At 36.5% G+C, this 15,321-nt stretch overlaps 1 protein-coding gene across 1 annotated transcript in view; it reads right to left on the minus strand.

The window, feature by feature from the left end:
- Nucleotides 1-15,321, minus strand: part of LOC112989542 (contactin-3-like) — a 118,530-nt gene that overhangs the window by 23,460 nt on the left and 79,749 nt on the right. The window contains exons 7-9 of the mRNA XM_064519214.1: nucleotides 10,902-11,038; nucleotides 8,437-8,566; nucleotides 7,008-7,158 (exon numbers count right to left, since the gene is read on the minus strand). Of these exons, the coding sequence (XP_064375284.1) occupies nucleotides 7,008-7,158; nucleotides 8,437-8,566; nucleotides 10,902-11,038 (418 nt within the window). The remainder of the gene's footprint in view (nucleotides 1-7,007; nucleotides 7,159-8,436; nucleotides 8,567-10,901; nucleotides 11,039-15,321) is intronic.

The following is a 15,321-nucleotide window of genomic DNA, read 5'->3' on the forward strand; positions in this document are numbered from 1 at the left end:
CTTTACCTGGTCATCAGATCACAGCTTTCAAAAGATTATTGACAAAAACAAAATAGTCATCTAGCTTTTGAGCAAAATTGTAGAAACGGATCTTTGAGAAGAATCTGTTTTCCAATAATCAAGGAATGGCATAGAAGATACCTAGACTCGCCAAATGTATTAACTTATGCTCATGCTTGAATGTCTTTTGACTGAGGTCGAACGAATGGTGAGAGCGATTAACCAGTCTCAGGACTTCAGGGTTCCTTATTTGAGCTGCCCAGTTTGGCAAAACTATGAGAGGCTTCCTGTCTTACCTATGGTAGAAATAATGTATTTGCATTACAGATCTCCCACATAGCTGAGAGATTTCAGTTGAGAGACTTAACACTGCTCAGTATGTCAGTTGTGTGAGATCAATATTAGTTAGCTCAGTTACAACTGACCATGCAGAAATCCAACTGTGAAAAGAACACATGTACTTCACATAATGGTAAATTATTTTACTATGGTTACATACTGTACCATATTTTCATATATAAATATATAAACAAAAATATCATCTGGGATTAGAGAGCAAATAGTGCTCCAGGAAGCCAATCCAAGATCTTCTGTTGACTTCAGTGCCTGTAGCATAGGGATACTGAAGCTATTCTGGATTCACTGTCCCTGTACTTTAACTGGACAATTTGGCTTGCTCAGAGAACTGGCCTAGTCTTATCTGCATATTTACATATTTTTTCCTTACTCACCAAAATCCTGTTAAAATTCCAATATTGGTGCACAACAACCACAGACATGCCTAAAACCCAGAATATGCCTTAGGATTCAAGTCCACAGCCCTTACAGTGGTTCAGAGCTGCCACCTGACATTTGGTGTCATCAGTGAAAGTGTAAATGAAAGCAAATTTGCTCATCTTCCCATGACAATGCTTTATGACTAAAGTAACAGCCATAATCAAACTAAATAACCAGTGCCTTTTGTATTTGTCAGATTATTCAGCAGAAGGGCCAACCATTTTACACTCTTATTTATATGATAATAAACATAAACATACTACTTTCCAGTTCGTAACACTTCAATACAAAGGATCAGTGGAAAAGTGAGTCAAGCTGCTTTTTATATATCAATCAAAATCCAACTAAATTAAACCAGATTACTTAACAAGAAAGCCAGCAAAAATAAGCTCCTGTTGAAGCACTGGTAAGTAAATGCATTACTTTCTACATCAGAGCTTGAAACCATAAAGCAAAATGAACTAAAAATACTTAATTCAAACTCTAGTGGTGATAAATCCAGTAACTGATCCTCATAAAAAACATGTAACATTTTATCATAAATTAGTTTTTCTGCTTCCCCCCCTTAATTTGACACTACTTCATTATAGTTAAAGATGCTTAAAACTGCCTTTTTTTTTTTTTTTAAGAGACTTGCACTGAAATGTCTATTTTAGTGAAGTTAAAGTTTGCAATATCTTTTTGTGCTCTTTTTATCTTTTTCTACTCTTGATAAATCTAAAAACTTCTAGGAAGAAAGGTGGATCTGTTAACAGCTGAAACACTGCTCTGCATGACCTCAAAATCCCTCCTTAATCTTTTTCCAGACAGATATTTGAGCCAGGAGCTCAGGACCAGCTATAACCAACCTATTTCTGATTTCTTGCAAATTTCTAGTACTATTTATCAATTAGAAATAATACAGATACATTAAATATTTTTTAAAAATTCTTTAAAGGGTATACCTACATTGTAATATTTTTGGTATGACTTCAGTTTTTCATAGAAATATGAGTTAAACTAGCACCAAGTTCATTTAACCTTTCTTAAATCTGTCTAATCTGCTTTTTTTAGAGGATAAAAGAAAAAAATTAAAGCTTATCTATCTGGAGCTGGAGGTGTCTTAGGCGAGCTTTGCAACAGAGGTGGTTCATGGAGCTCTGCCCCTCTGAGACAGCTATCGTTTGCCCTCTTTGTTCCCTCAGCTTGGAGACCCTGTGGGCTCTGCTCTGCTCTGCTCTCAGTAGAAGCTACCCTCGATTCATTTGGAATAAATCCAGCCACGCTGTGGCTTAATGACTGCTGATAAAATATACTGTACAGAAATTCTTTAAAGGCCTTATAATATGAGATGGTTGGAAAGAATGGCCTAGATTACTAGAAACTGCTCCTAGTGTGCTGGTATACACAATAACCATAAAGACATTCCTACTCTCCCAGTACTTGATTTGGCATCATTAAAACCAACAGAATTCTTACTGGGATTATTATGCTCATTACATCATCCAAAATTATTCCTTTCAAAGGAAAGAACCATTCTGGAGGGAGCCATTTCTTGCTTCAGTACCCAATTCATTTGATTGTCCTTTTCTCTCCTTCGTTATGCAATGCTCTACAGTGACCCCTATGCCTTCAATTCTTTCTACATTCCACTGCTCTTCACTGTCTAGCTCTCTTTATTCAAAATATTCTAAAAAACACATACTTTGCAAAATTAACAAGATGCAAGATTGTATTTTCCAATATTGAGTGATTTCTCAGTCCAGAGCTCATGAATCCATTTTGAAACATATCTTCTGCTCCCTCAAGATATGTCATATTCAGCTCACTTAAGTAAAACTTACTGAGTCATTATCCAAATCTATACATGGAAAATGCAGCACCATTTAAAAATAAATTAAAAATACAAGCAACAGAGACATCAAAATGAAAATCTTTCAGGCTTCACAAAAGTCTTGAGGTGACTACCAGAAATGAAACAGAAACTCTGACGTAATAGAGTATTTGTGCTTTATTCTCCTTATTCAAATAGAAGTTTTCTTAAGATGTGCTGTTTCTATCCATGTTGCTGCATCTTACTTTCACAGCAGACATCTAAGATCTAGTTCCACCCTCATGCTAAGCCATGGTCCCTAAGCCTTCCTGCAGGCCTTGCCAGCTCAGGTGCAGACCCAAAGTAGCATCAGCTAAACACAGTGTCTACACTAGAGCACTGGCAAGGTGTGCCTGTGTCTGGAGCTGCCTGCGCTGACGTAACCTCAGAAGAGAATATGCTCCAACGTGTGTATGCTTATGTGAAAAACAAAACAACACACTGCCCAAATTCTCTATCAGAGATGCTCCATTATGCCACAGGTAAACCTACCAAAATCAGCAAGAATATGATTCTAACTACTCAAGGGCAAATAGATTTGGCAAACTCTATGTATATTTATCCAGGTGGGATATAGTGCAATACGAGCAGCAGAGCTTTTCCCTTGTAGAAACAGACTCATGGAAAGGAAATAACTTGCTGCAGCCTTTGAAGACTGCTCGACTTCCCTGCTTGCTCTTTATATTCAAATGCAAATTGCAAAGGGAGGAAACACCCTTTACTTATCCTCTCTTTCTCCTCATAAGGAGTGCTCTGGGAGCAAGCCTGAACCTGCCATAGGTCCGAGTTCCAAATATAATTAAGCTCATTCTCCCCTCCAGGTAAAGAGCATTCTGGACCTCTCTGGCCAGCTTTATCTTTATTTTGAGCTCGTTCCTCCCTTTTTCTTCCATTAAAAAGCACCTCTCCTGACACATTTCTCCATTAGAAACATAGTTACTGGTTGAAAAAAATGTACTGCTGTTTGGAAACCCTTTCCTCAATTGCAAGAATTGTAGAACTGCAATAAATTCATAAGTTGCAATTATTCATAGCAGACAGTAATGAACTAGAGTGCTTTCTGCAAAGAATCACATTTCTCCTTTACTCTGAAGGCAAGTGCACTTCATTTAGATTAATCCAGGATTATTGGCTTGTTATTACATTTCTTCTGTAAGCCATTTATAGCGTGCTGTTGAAAATACAGTAGAAGATACTCTGGACCATATTTTGGAAACACCTGTGCTCAGTTTGCATAACTAAAAGCCATAATTTGCCCTTTCAAGCAAAGGCATAAATCTAAGCTGGCAGTGTTATATATGCTCAACACATTTTCAGAAATTGAACATTAGTTTCTTTTGCCTGGTACTATCACCCCAAATGAAATTACTAGGTATTGCTTTTGAAGGGCAATTCAAACAACCATTAAGACCAGCTCTGATGTCTACTCAGAGGGAATGCTTACAAAGCAAGGTCCCACTCATGGCTGAAACACTCCTGGGCATGCGTGGAGTCCTGCATATTCAAGCACACCTGGCAGCTTGGGCAGCTGCCCTATTGCTGCCATCAATCCCATGAATCAAGGTACACAGGTTATCTGAAGGGTGATCATAGGCGGCTGCAACAAAGGAGACAGGGACAAGGAGGATACCACTCTCTCTGCCTTTTTATAGGAATGGCACAGGGACAAAAGCTAGAAATCTTCCTAACTGGAGAAAATCAGGTGCTATCTATTCGCACATATGCTTTGCAAAAGTGACCATTAAAATAAGAACAGTCATCAAATCACAACAGGGGCCACTGTGGCCCTGTGTTACAAACTCGTTTATGAATATGATATTATGACATTACAAGACAATAGGAGGTATCAGAAAGGAAGAAGAACCAACAAAGGCTTACTTTGAATGAGATTTTACTTGCTTGCAGGCAGCCAGCTAAACAGATCTGTGGCACTGTGTAAAGCTCTGTAATGATGGATGTCTTCTGCCCAATTGCCACACTTGTCAACATTTAACACTTGAACACATGAAAACCATTGTGTTCCCTGTGAAGAAAGTGCCAGAGCCGCACAGACCAATAAGATATCAAGTCTCCATACCTTTTGGGTACTAGGAGACAGCTCTGGCCTTACAAATAATAGCAGCTAATGCTCTTAGTCCCAGCTCATAAAAGATTTTGATGTATCTGGTAAAATCTTCTGCACTTCAAATTGTCAAAACAAAAATACCATATGGTGTTTTATAGGAATAGGGTTAAAAGAATTTCACCTGGATGAGAACAGCTTCACAAAGATAGGTGAAGCTTTGTAAAACGTAACATGAAAGACCTAAAGAAGCGCACACGCATTCATGAAATCAGAACACTGCCTTGGCAATCTTCCTCCAAAAGCAAAATGGCCAAATCAGTTTCCTCAGTCTCATCTCTGAATTTTCAGACACTTCAGCTATACTATGCTCACTGAAGTATCCTGTTAAGTATGGTTTAATACCAGAGTGTTACAAAAGGACCATGTGTAATCATCCTCTCTTCTCTGCTCCCAGTCAAACCTTACGTCTTTCTGCTTTCTGTGGCTGTTGCTGTGACTACAGTTTGTAGCCAGCTCAGATACTCTCACAACTAGCTGCAGAAAGATTGACCTCAATGCCAGCAAACCTCCCAAATAGTTATCCTGCTCCTCTATTGAGTGCTAAAGTGCTGCAGCTAGAATGTCATAAGGATCAAACTTCCTTGTTCAATACTAACTCAGATATGAAACTGTCTTAATTGGACCTCTCATTCAAAGGTTTTTTCCCTACCTCAGTTCGCAACCCAAAACTCCCAGTTTATGCAAATATTCAAATGTAAGACAGAAAGCTTGAAAAGGCAGCAATCCCTTAGGGTTGGAGAGATACAAAGTAAATGGCTGCTCTAGAGTGCAGAGAGGTACATTTCTGTATAGTTTGACAAAATGATCTACTGACTGGTGCAATTCCCATTTATGGCTAATTCAGTAATGCTTTATTTAATGCTTATTGCTAGAAAAATTGTTTACATTGTTGGAAGTAAATAGTTGAAAATGGTGAATCACAAACTTACCACTGAAAACTGCACAGCACTTTGCTAATACAAAACATACTCACTATCATGTAAATACTAAAGAAATGGCAACCTATTTTATTATTGATAAAAGTTGGTAAGTTTATAGGAGCTTATAGAGAACCTGAATGCCTATTTTCATTTTCCTTTTTTATCTAAACAATGTGCACATGAAATTAAGTATTCGTATGAATAATGAATACACATCCCATTTTTTTCCCCATAATCCATTTTTTCACACACCTTTATTGCCTTTAGTTCTTCTTGAAGTCACGCAGTCTTAATCCTTTCAATCTCTGAATTGATTAGAGATCAATTAGTCATGCTTCTATATATTTTCATCAACAATCTCTCATCTACTACTTATTTCTGAGAGAAAATGACCAGGACTGAACACAGTATCCAAGGTAATGGATTTTTGTAATGGTGTAATAAATTAAAAAAAAAAAATTATATTCTATTCTGTCCCATATATATCACCACTCTATTATTTGGCTGTTAATGCATACCAAGCAGATGTTTACACCCACCTGTCCACAGTGACGCCTGTATCACTTTCCTAAGTGATTACAGTTAATTTATAAAAAAAACTTGGATACAAGCAGTTTTATTTTTCCCTTGAAAAGTGTATTACACATTTGTCAATGCTGATTTTCATCTGCCACCACTCAGCTTAAGTGTGTGGATTTATTAAATCCCTCTTGTAAACACCTGGTAAACCTTTTTTTTTTTTTTTTTTTTTTTTAATGTCACCTACACATTGGAGTTATCTTTGTAATAACCTTGCCTATATAAACAGTAAAAGAACAGTAAAAATCAAAATATTAGAATGGTAAGAGACTCCAAACCTCCCAAATGTTAACTTTTGCCCATTGATAATTTATTATTTTTTTCTTTTCTTTTTGTCTCTCAGCCAGATTATGACCATGGCTGTGCTTTGTCTCATCTGCCTCCTTCACAGAATTTTGGGAGAATTTTGTTGAAGGCATTTTGCACTGTTTTATAGGTTTTGTCATTCCAGGTTTTCTATCAGTACGTGGTTCTCTCTAGATCAGGCCAAACTCTCCACTACACTGAAAATTAAAGTTGGCCCTTGACCTTAAAGAAAGCTATACATATGTATTCTTTGTGCTCACATACAATGACAATTAGAAAACCAACCAAAAAACTTTACAACTATTAAACTTTATAACTATTTATTTAACTTTAGAACTGCTTGGATCTACAGGTAGCACTGTTATATAAGCTTTTCTCAAAAAAGAAAGAAAAGTGTAAACAAGGTTTTTGTAAGATTAAAACAAAGCAAGTAATATAGAGTTGATACCTTTCGTTTCCTTGTAGCTGCTCACCTCCTTTCTTCCACAAACATTTGGCCTTAGGGGAAGCTTTTGGTTTGCATTCAAAATTAACTGTGCTGCCTATTTGAACCTGAATCATTTTCTTCATTGGATTCTTGGAAAAATCTGGAGCAGAAGCTAAAACAGAGGGGATACTAACAGTGAAATAAAGCACCTTGAATTTTATTAATGATACTACTATTTAGCACTTATATGACGCTTCTCAGCTTCCAAACATAACTGAAAACATGAACTAATCCGTTAACTCAACTAGCTCTTCTGTTGGACAATTATGCATTTCTCCATCTTATATCAGAGGAACACAGATACAAACAAACATAAAGCTCCCAAATTTGCAACCATTTGTTACCAAATAAAGCACGTACACAAGGTAAGACAAGACGATTTCATCTGAACCCAAGCTCACCAAATCCAGTGAGCTTTAAGCACATGCCTAACATTAAGCTTTGCTGAATTTGAGCTTACGTGACTTGCCTAAGTCCAGTGAGGGGAGTTAACACCAGGACTCTACTTAAAACTCAAGGAATTACTTGGCTTCTAATTTTGTACCAGAATACTACATCAGATCAGATATGTTAGATGACACGAAACTACAAAGCAGCTCGTTTTTTATGGCTATAATTTGTATTAGCTAACAATTAAGTAAAGGCACTTGAAAGACTTCTATCTATGCTAATGCTGAACTTTGAAAGGAAATTGAATGTTTTAGGTGGCCAAGGCTGGGGGAGTAGTCTGCTAATTGGCTTGTAACCTTAACAATATAAAGGAAATAATTTAGGGCCCCACAACGCACTGTTCCTACAGGCTTAGTTTTGAAATCTTGTCCTTCTATATTGGAGGCAGGAAGTGCACAAGCATTTGAATGCACTGGTAGTATGCATGTTCAGATCAAATAAATGGTTGTCATTTATTTTAGACTCAAGTACGCATCATCTGAATGACTGACTGATAGTCCCTTGTCCCCTCAATCAAGAACGGCTGCACACAAGAGTACTCTATTGCTTTTAAATGACATTGGTCTCTCGGGAATGCTGGAATCATAATGCAGGAGATCAGAGGAACTGACTATGTGCTGAGCCAGTGTTGCTTCCAGATCATATGATTAGTTTTAATCTTCAGGCCTGTGTCCAAGCCCTTGTCTCTGCTCTTCCTCTAATAAATTATCTGTGTTCTGTTTTAAAGCAATGAATGATTGGACTGCAAATCCTCTGGAATCAGGTGAGTAAACTCTTTGGCCCTGCAGATAAAATAATATTAGGTTGACAAAAATGTTTATTTTAGGGATAGTATCTGAGTGAGTTACAAATTGCAAGGTGTAATACTAGGGAGATAGAGGGTGCGTGATGGAGGGGAAACTGAGGTTTGTGTTTCAGTAGAAAGGAAAGGTGATCTTACCTACAACTCTGAGCTCTGCAGTTGAATAGATGACACCGTGTTTATTTTCAGCTATGCACTGGTATATGCCAGAATCTGTCAGATTTAGATTTGATATTGTAAGTGCACCATTTTCAATTTGGATCCTTCCCTGAATATTAAGAAAAATATCTTTATTGATGATACATTTCCTGTGGAGAATTTAAAATAAGCAAGAAAGAGAACTATGACAGCATAAATACAACAAATGGGGTAAATATGACAACATAATTATGACAAAAGTTCTGAAGTGAGTGATGTGGTCACATCATGATAGGGCAGCATTGGTAAAATTATGAGACTCAGCAAGACAGTGTGTGGAATCAACTTCTTCAAACTTGGCTGATTTTATAGATGCTTATAATCTGAAATACCTTTGCGTTTCTGCCAAAACGTGGAAAAAAATATACCAGGCTCCTCAGAATACACTGATGTATCCAAAATGCACTGGCATTTCATACTGTTTAGGGATTTTACACACACCATTTGTTAATGAGCTCTCTGTAATACAGTGCAGAATTCCAACAGACATTAAATGGAAGACATTTAAGTGTCTGATAGCTGACAAAGCTATTGAAGTACAGGGTTCTTTTTACCTTGCTTTCTCTTGGAAAACCGTATGAATTAGGATAAGAAGTGACTAGTTTCAAGGATGGACTGGTAGGAACTGGTGACGAAGGACAACAGGAATCAGTAACAAAAACAAGCTTCTCCTTTGGGGAGAACCAGAGGAATGAAAGTGAACAAAAGAACAAATTTTTGTCTCAAATGTATCTTTTGGAGCAGAAGTGACTAACAAATGATCTGGATGTGGCTCACCAGGCCTAATGCAATGGTAGTCCTCTTTGCCTTTTCTTCTGCTTTTTTCTACTCACAGTTGGCCCCCACTGAAGGGTGACTGTCTCTCTACTGGGCATATAAGACATCTCAGCTCAGCTCCTTCCTTGACAGGTCCCTTTCCCAGTTAATTAGAAGGTGCTCAGTCAGTTAGGCAAAGGACAAAACAGTCCCAAAGATGAGCACGCCTGAAACTCCATGTCTTGATCCTATTTCTAGCATCACAAGGTCTTCTTATTATTCTTCCTTATGAAAGATTCATTTGTGGAGAAGGGGAGCTAAGCAGAATAACCCCAACAGGAGACTCTTGTGAAGGAGGCCCAGCACGAAGAGAGGATATTGCAGTAGAGGAGCTGAGGACAATCGATCATGATACACAGCCACAGAGGACTCCTCTTCTGCTGTCTCCTCAGCCTTGGCTTTCAAAGAGCTAATTCTACAGTTTATAGCCCTTATGTGTTTACAGTATAAGTCATGCTTATGCCCGTGCATCATGGCAAAAGGCTGGATATCAATGCTGCGGAGTGGAAAATGGTATTCAGGGAGACCGAATGAGAGAAAGTATTTTTGTGTTTACCAAAGGAAAAAAGCATATTATCTCAGAGACTTTGTATAATACAGTAACAATGTCATTGAATCATTGAGACAATACATTGTATTCCCTCACTTAACCTGTCCACAAAATGCAATTATCCCTTTTCGTGAGCATATAATACTCTGAATGGTAAGAATTGTTTTTCAGTGCTTAGATCATTATTCATAGCCATCTACTGAATTCACTTGAGCATTTTCTCTTTCTTCGTCAACTGTGGGTGCCAACACTGAGCATAATGTTCAAGTAGTCTTATGAGTGTGGACCAAAGGTAAAATGTCTTCCTACTTTTGCTAGTGTCCCTAGGTTTATATGCCTCATAACTTGAATTAGCCAGTTTCCTCAGTGCAGCAATGAGAACCAAAATTGATATGGGCATCAGATACTTTTCCGAGTTACTGATCTGCGGGACCAAACATCTTACATTCTAAGTAAAATCTCTTTTCCCTGTCACCAGAGAATTACTTTCCATTATGTTAACAACAGCATTAAATCAAATACCTGTAAGTACAGCATTAAAGCAAATACCTATGTTACACTGCTGTTTACTTTTCATTCTTTGCATCAAATAATGGTGACCTATGACTTTTTAGGATTCTTTTGCTTTTTTCTCAAGAAGCTTAAAAATATTTGCTTAACACCTTTAACAAAATGGGAGTTACCAGTATAACGAAATCATTTAAGTCCTCTATCATTCATTTATGCTTTTTAATGTTATATATGTTATATATTCTTTTATTAATTCCATTAAATTATTTTTCCGTTCTTTCCTTATACTTAATTTTACAGTTTCATCACTGTTTTAAAATCTTCTTTTAGCCAAGATGTTTTTTTAAAACATAATTTGTCTTTGTGGTACTGAAGCTTTTCAAATTTACATTTGGATGCTCTTGACAAAAAACACATAAAAGTTTCAAAGATTTCTCTGGACTAATTACACGGACTTTTGCAAATCCTTGTGTTATATGAAGTACACTTAGTTTTACACATCACCATGCTTTTCAAAAAAGAACGTTACCTCTATTGACAGTTGGTCTCCATTCTTCAGCCACCTATACGATGGTTTGGGCTTCCCGCTTGCTTTGCAATCCCAGTACAAGGTGTCCTCTACAGCAGCTTCAGTATCTTTTATAATCTGGACCCAGTGAGGTTTTGCTGCATATGAAATACATATCAACAACAAGTTATCATTCCATATGAAAATCAAAGGGTTAATTTGCAAGGTACTGCTTAGTCTTGTATGTAGACTGGTTTATACAAGCAGAGAGTCTCACTGGTTTTGGTCCAAGTCACCTAATGAAAGAAATTACTCACTGTCCCTCTTATACGTTTTTATTACAGCAGTAAAACAAAAGAAAACTGAGATTACAGATCGCTGAAGCTGAACTAGTGAAGCCAATACTAAAATCACTGATGATTAAACAACACACCTTTGAAATTGATGTAAACATAAGATAAAAAAAATTAGCAGCAATATTGGAATTAAATAATTGATGTAGTCAAATCAAACTAATACTGAAAAAATCCTTTAAGTCCTAAAAAAAAAAAAAAAAAAAAAAAAAAAAAAAAAAAAAAAAAAAAACAGCAACCAAACAAAACCCCCCCAAACCCCTAATGATATGTCAGTCTTGGTTCTAAATAACACTTGAATTGGTTTTTAATGTTACTCAGTTCTTAACTGAACTACTTGCATATATGAGATTGATTCTATGAAAATTAGTCACAGTATAGCCTTTGGGTGATGCAGACCAAAATAAAGCCTTAAAGTTTGTAAAAATAACTACTTCTTAAGTGAAAATGCTGATGTATTAATACATTATACCCTTCAGAATGTCCTAAAATACAGTTTAAATCTGTTAAATACATTTTAAAATATCTGCTATAAATTTCTTTGGGTAAAAAATGTCATTTGGCAAATAAACACCACTGGGTGAAAGGTTACAATAGTTTACTCCTTAAGTGCTGTTTCACAGAACAGCACAGCACAATTTTATACAGAATTAGTATGAACTTTCTTTGAATTTATTCAAATTGCTATAAACTTCATAATATCAATAAATGCTATTTCTCTCAAAATATGACAGATTCTGGACAATGCATATGAATAAAACAGATAAAAAGAAGAATGAGAGTTGGTTACTCTAATATAGCTAGAGGCAAAGGAATTTTCTGGATTCAGCTTCATTACCCAGTAAGTTTTCCTAAATTGGTAATTTTTCTTGTAAAATGAAAAGTTACTGGAATTAAACTTTCTAAACTAACAGCATTTTTATTTGTGTTATGTCTTAGAGTGTAGTTTAGCACTAGCATGTGGGTCTCCATGATAAAACAGAAATGCTTCTTTTGCTTTTAATATCTAAACATGTTCTATCTTCCTGTTTGACAGCTGCACTTTCAAAAATATTCCAGGTTTTCCTCCGAGTATCTAACACAAACTGAGCCACCAGTACTTTGTTAACATAGCCTTGCAGAAAACATTATCACTACCCTCATTAGCGTAATAAAATGATGGACAGGTCATGAAGATTCAGATAAACATTCAGTCAAAAATGCCACAGTGCATAGTCAGACAATGCTAAAATACCAAAAATGAAAAAAAGTTATCAAATACTTAAAGCATGGGATATATAATATGCATCATGCATTTATTAATACATACAATGCATTTTACAACAATTTTTGTATATATCAAAAGGCAAAACTGTGAAAGCTCCTAGTTTATGCTCTAGATCTAGGGGCCAAAAATTCATGTTTTGTATGTGTCTTTACCCTACTGTAAAACTACACTAAGTGAAATTATCTTTATGCATGCATCTACTTGTTAGTTCTGGTACTGTTAATATTGATAATGTTGCAGACCAGTGCTCAGTACACCAATGGCCAACTGTCTATCTTAGTTTCTAGATAATCTGTGCAGATTATACTAAGGTCTATGCTGTTGCTTTTGTTCCCTTATTAGTATCGAAAAATTAATGAGGTACACAAGATGCAGACCATGCTGTGTAGACGTATGTTTAGAAGAAAGTTTTCTTTCAACAAGACTTTGGCTCCTAAAAAGAAAGTGTTAGCTTCTAAAACAGAAAGGATCTTTGAAATATTATCCTTTATTTGCTTAAATAGAGGCCCTAACACTTTCTATCAAAACACTTAAAAATATAAAAAACCCAAAACCCTAGTGATGGAGGAAAGCTCATTATTTTATAGATGAGTGTTGGAAGCACAGAAGGTCAGATAAGTTCCTATTGAACTTCCTACCGCAGTGGTGTTACACCAGCAATTAATTCAGACCGGGGAAATTAATGACTTGCCTATGGACACAAGGGAAGTCTGCAGTGCAGCTGAGAGCTGAACCTTTTCCAGTGCCATAGGCACAAGACCATCAGACCAGCATTTGGATGGGGGTTGGTATTAATTTTGTTACAAGAAGGTTCATTCTTTTCTAGCATATAAATTCTCTCAATATATTATGTTTTGCAATGCAGTGATAAGATCACAAAATTACATACAATAATGTATTTTAAGGATAACAAGGATTAATGCTATATATACATATAATTATGTATATATTCTCAGAATTGACTCTCCACAGAAGAATCAACTACACTACATTTATTGAGATATTAATTTAAGATGCTCTGGAATTCAACCGGTCTTTGCTGACAGTGAAATTTTCTGTTATTTCCTTTGTTTTGTATGTCCTTTTGTACCACAAGGGTTAATGCTTTTCACTGATTTGGGGATGATACATTTTTCACTCTCTGTTTACCCTAAAAGACAGGATAACTTTATCTTTGTGTCAGACAAATGTATTTTCTTATTGATATTGATTTTGGTTAAATCTTGAAAGCTAACATTATTACACTGGAGTTTCAGAAAGAGTCATTGCTTTATCTCACATTGCCATTTGGTATATTTGTCCCACATGTGTCAAGGGGATGAAAGCTCAAGGCTACACGTTAGCACGCTTCCTGCACTTTGCATAATAGTGCAGGAATAATAGTGCATTTGCTAAATATTTATGTAACAAGCAACAGTCCTTGAATTATTGATGGACCCCATACATAGACAATATTTTCTATCTGCTGCATATCTCCATTTGAAACTAGGTTAAGTGTAGCCTGTTTTCAAGTTCAATATCTATTCAATTCCATCAGAAAGAAAAACATTGCCTGCATGGTAAATTTTCGTTTTAGGACTCTTCATGTCAGACAGTCTCCACAGCAGGGTTTCCCAAGTCTCCAAGGCAGATGCGGGAGCAAGACCAACACTCGAAGCAGAAATATAGAGAACAGCGCTTCCAAAGCCATACGGTGTGATATTCATGGGTTCTTAATCATTTGCAAAGAGTGTTGATGTAGTCTTCAGTGATTCTCTTCAGGGAAACTGTTTTTCTTTTCAAATTACTGACCAAGGAATCAGCAGAAAGAACAATACCTTTTTCACCCCCCCACATCTAAATGTCTTAATAAATGGCTGGAAAAGGTATTACAAATTCTTTAGGGAAGAGTAATTCAACTAATCATTTCAAAATTGAAATGACAGTTAAACTGGGACAATTCCATGTGGGAGTATTCTGTTGAATACTATCTTGGCAAACAAAGATGTTCACATTGCAGCAGCTGAGAAAAGTGCAGACAGAAGGTCATGTAGATTTACAAATCTTCTCAAAAGATGAGCAGGATTTTTTTCTAAGCCCAACACTGTCCTTTTTAGGTAGAGCCTGACAGAGTGCCATTAATGATTCTGAATGTACAACTACTTTCCTCTGGAGTTCTAGTTGCTGTTAGGTCAAGAAATTTTACCTGTTTAGAACATCCAGTTTCGTTCAGGAGGGTAACATACACCACATCTGTGCTCCGAAAGGAAGACTGCGGTGACTCATTATACAGCCTCATTATTTTACTGAACTACTGCGTTGGCCTGAGTGTGTAACAGCGATCTTTCTGAGAAGACATCATTCTTTCCTCCTCAGTCAAGGAACAGGTAAACAGGCAACACTTGCATTGAGATTAAAGAGTGTCCTGTAAATTATGAAGCTGAAAGTTAATTTTAATGGAGCTCGTAGAACTCGTAGATCGAGCCCACGGTAGGAATCTATATTCTGTGATAATATTACTGATTCTCAGGAACCTGCTGTACAATCTTCATGAAAGATTCATATGAGGTTCCCTAAAGACAACATACTAGGTGGGTAGCTGATTTTTTAAAAATTGTTAGCCTTCAGGCTCATAGTCAGCCACTTGTAAAAGCAGCAGCTTGTATTCTGCTTCAGTTGTTTTTGCCTAATAAATTTCTTATAACAGTCATGGTCCCATAAGCAAGAAGTGATACAATTACGTAATTTATACAATTTTTCCCAATAAGAAGACTCGGTCATCCTTTTTGGTGACTATGATCACCTTTTTCTTACAGCTAATAAGCCAGGTAGGTCTCCCTAA

Source organism: Dromaius novaehollandiae, chromosome 12 (genome assembly GCF_036370855.1).
Source record: "Dromaius novaehollandiae isolate bDroNov1 chromosome 12, bDroNov1.hap1, whole genome shotgun sequence".
Lineage (NCBI taxonomy): Eukaryota > Metazoa > Chordata > Aves > Casuariiformes > Dromaiidae > Dromaius > Dromaius novaehollandiae.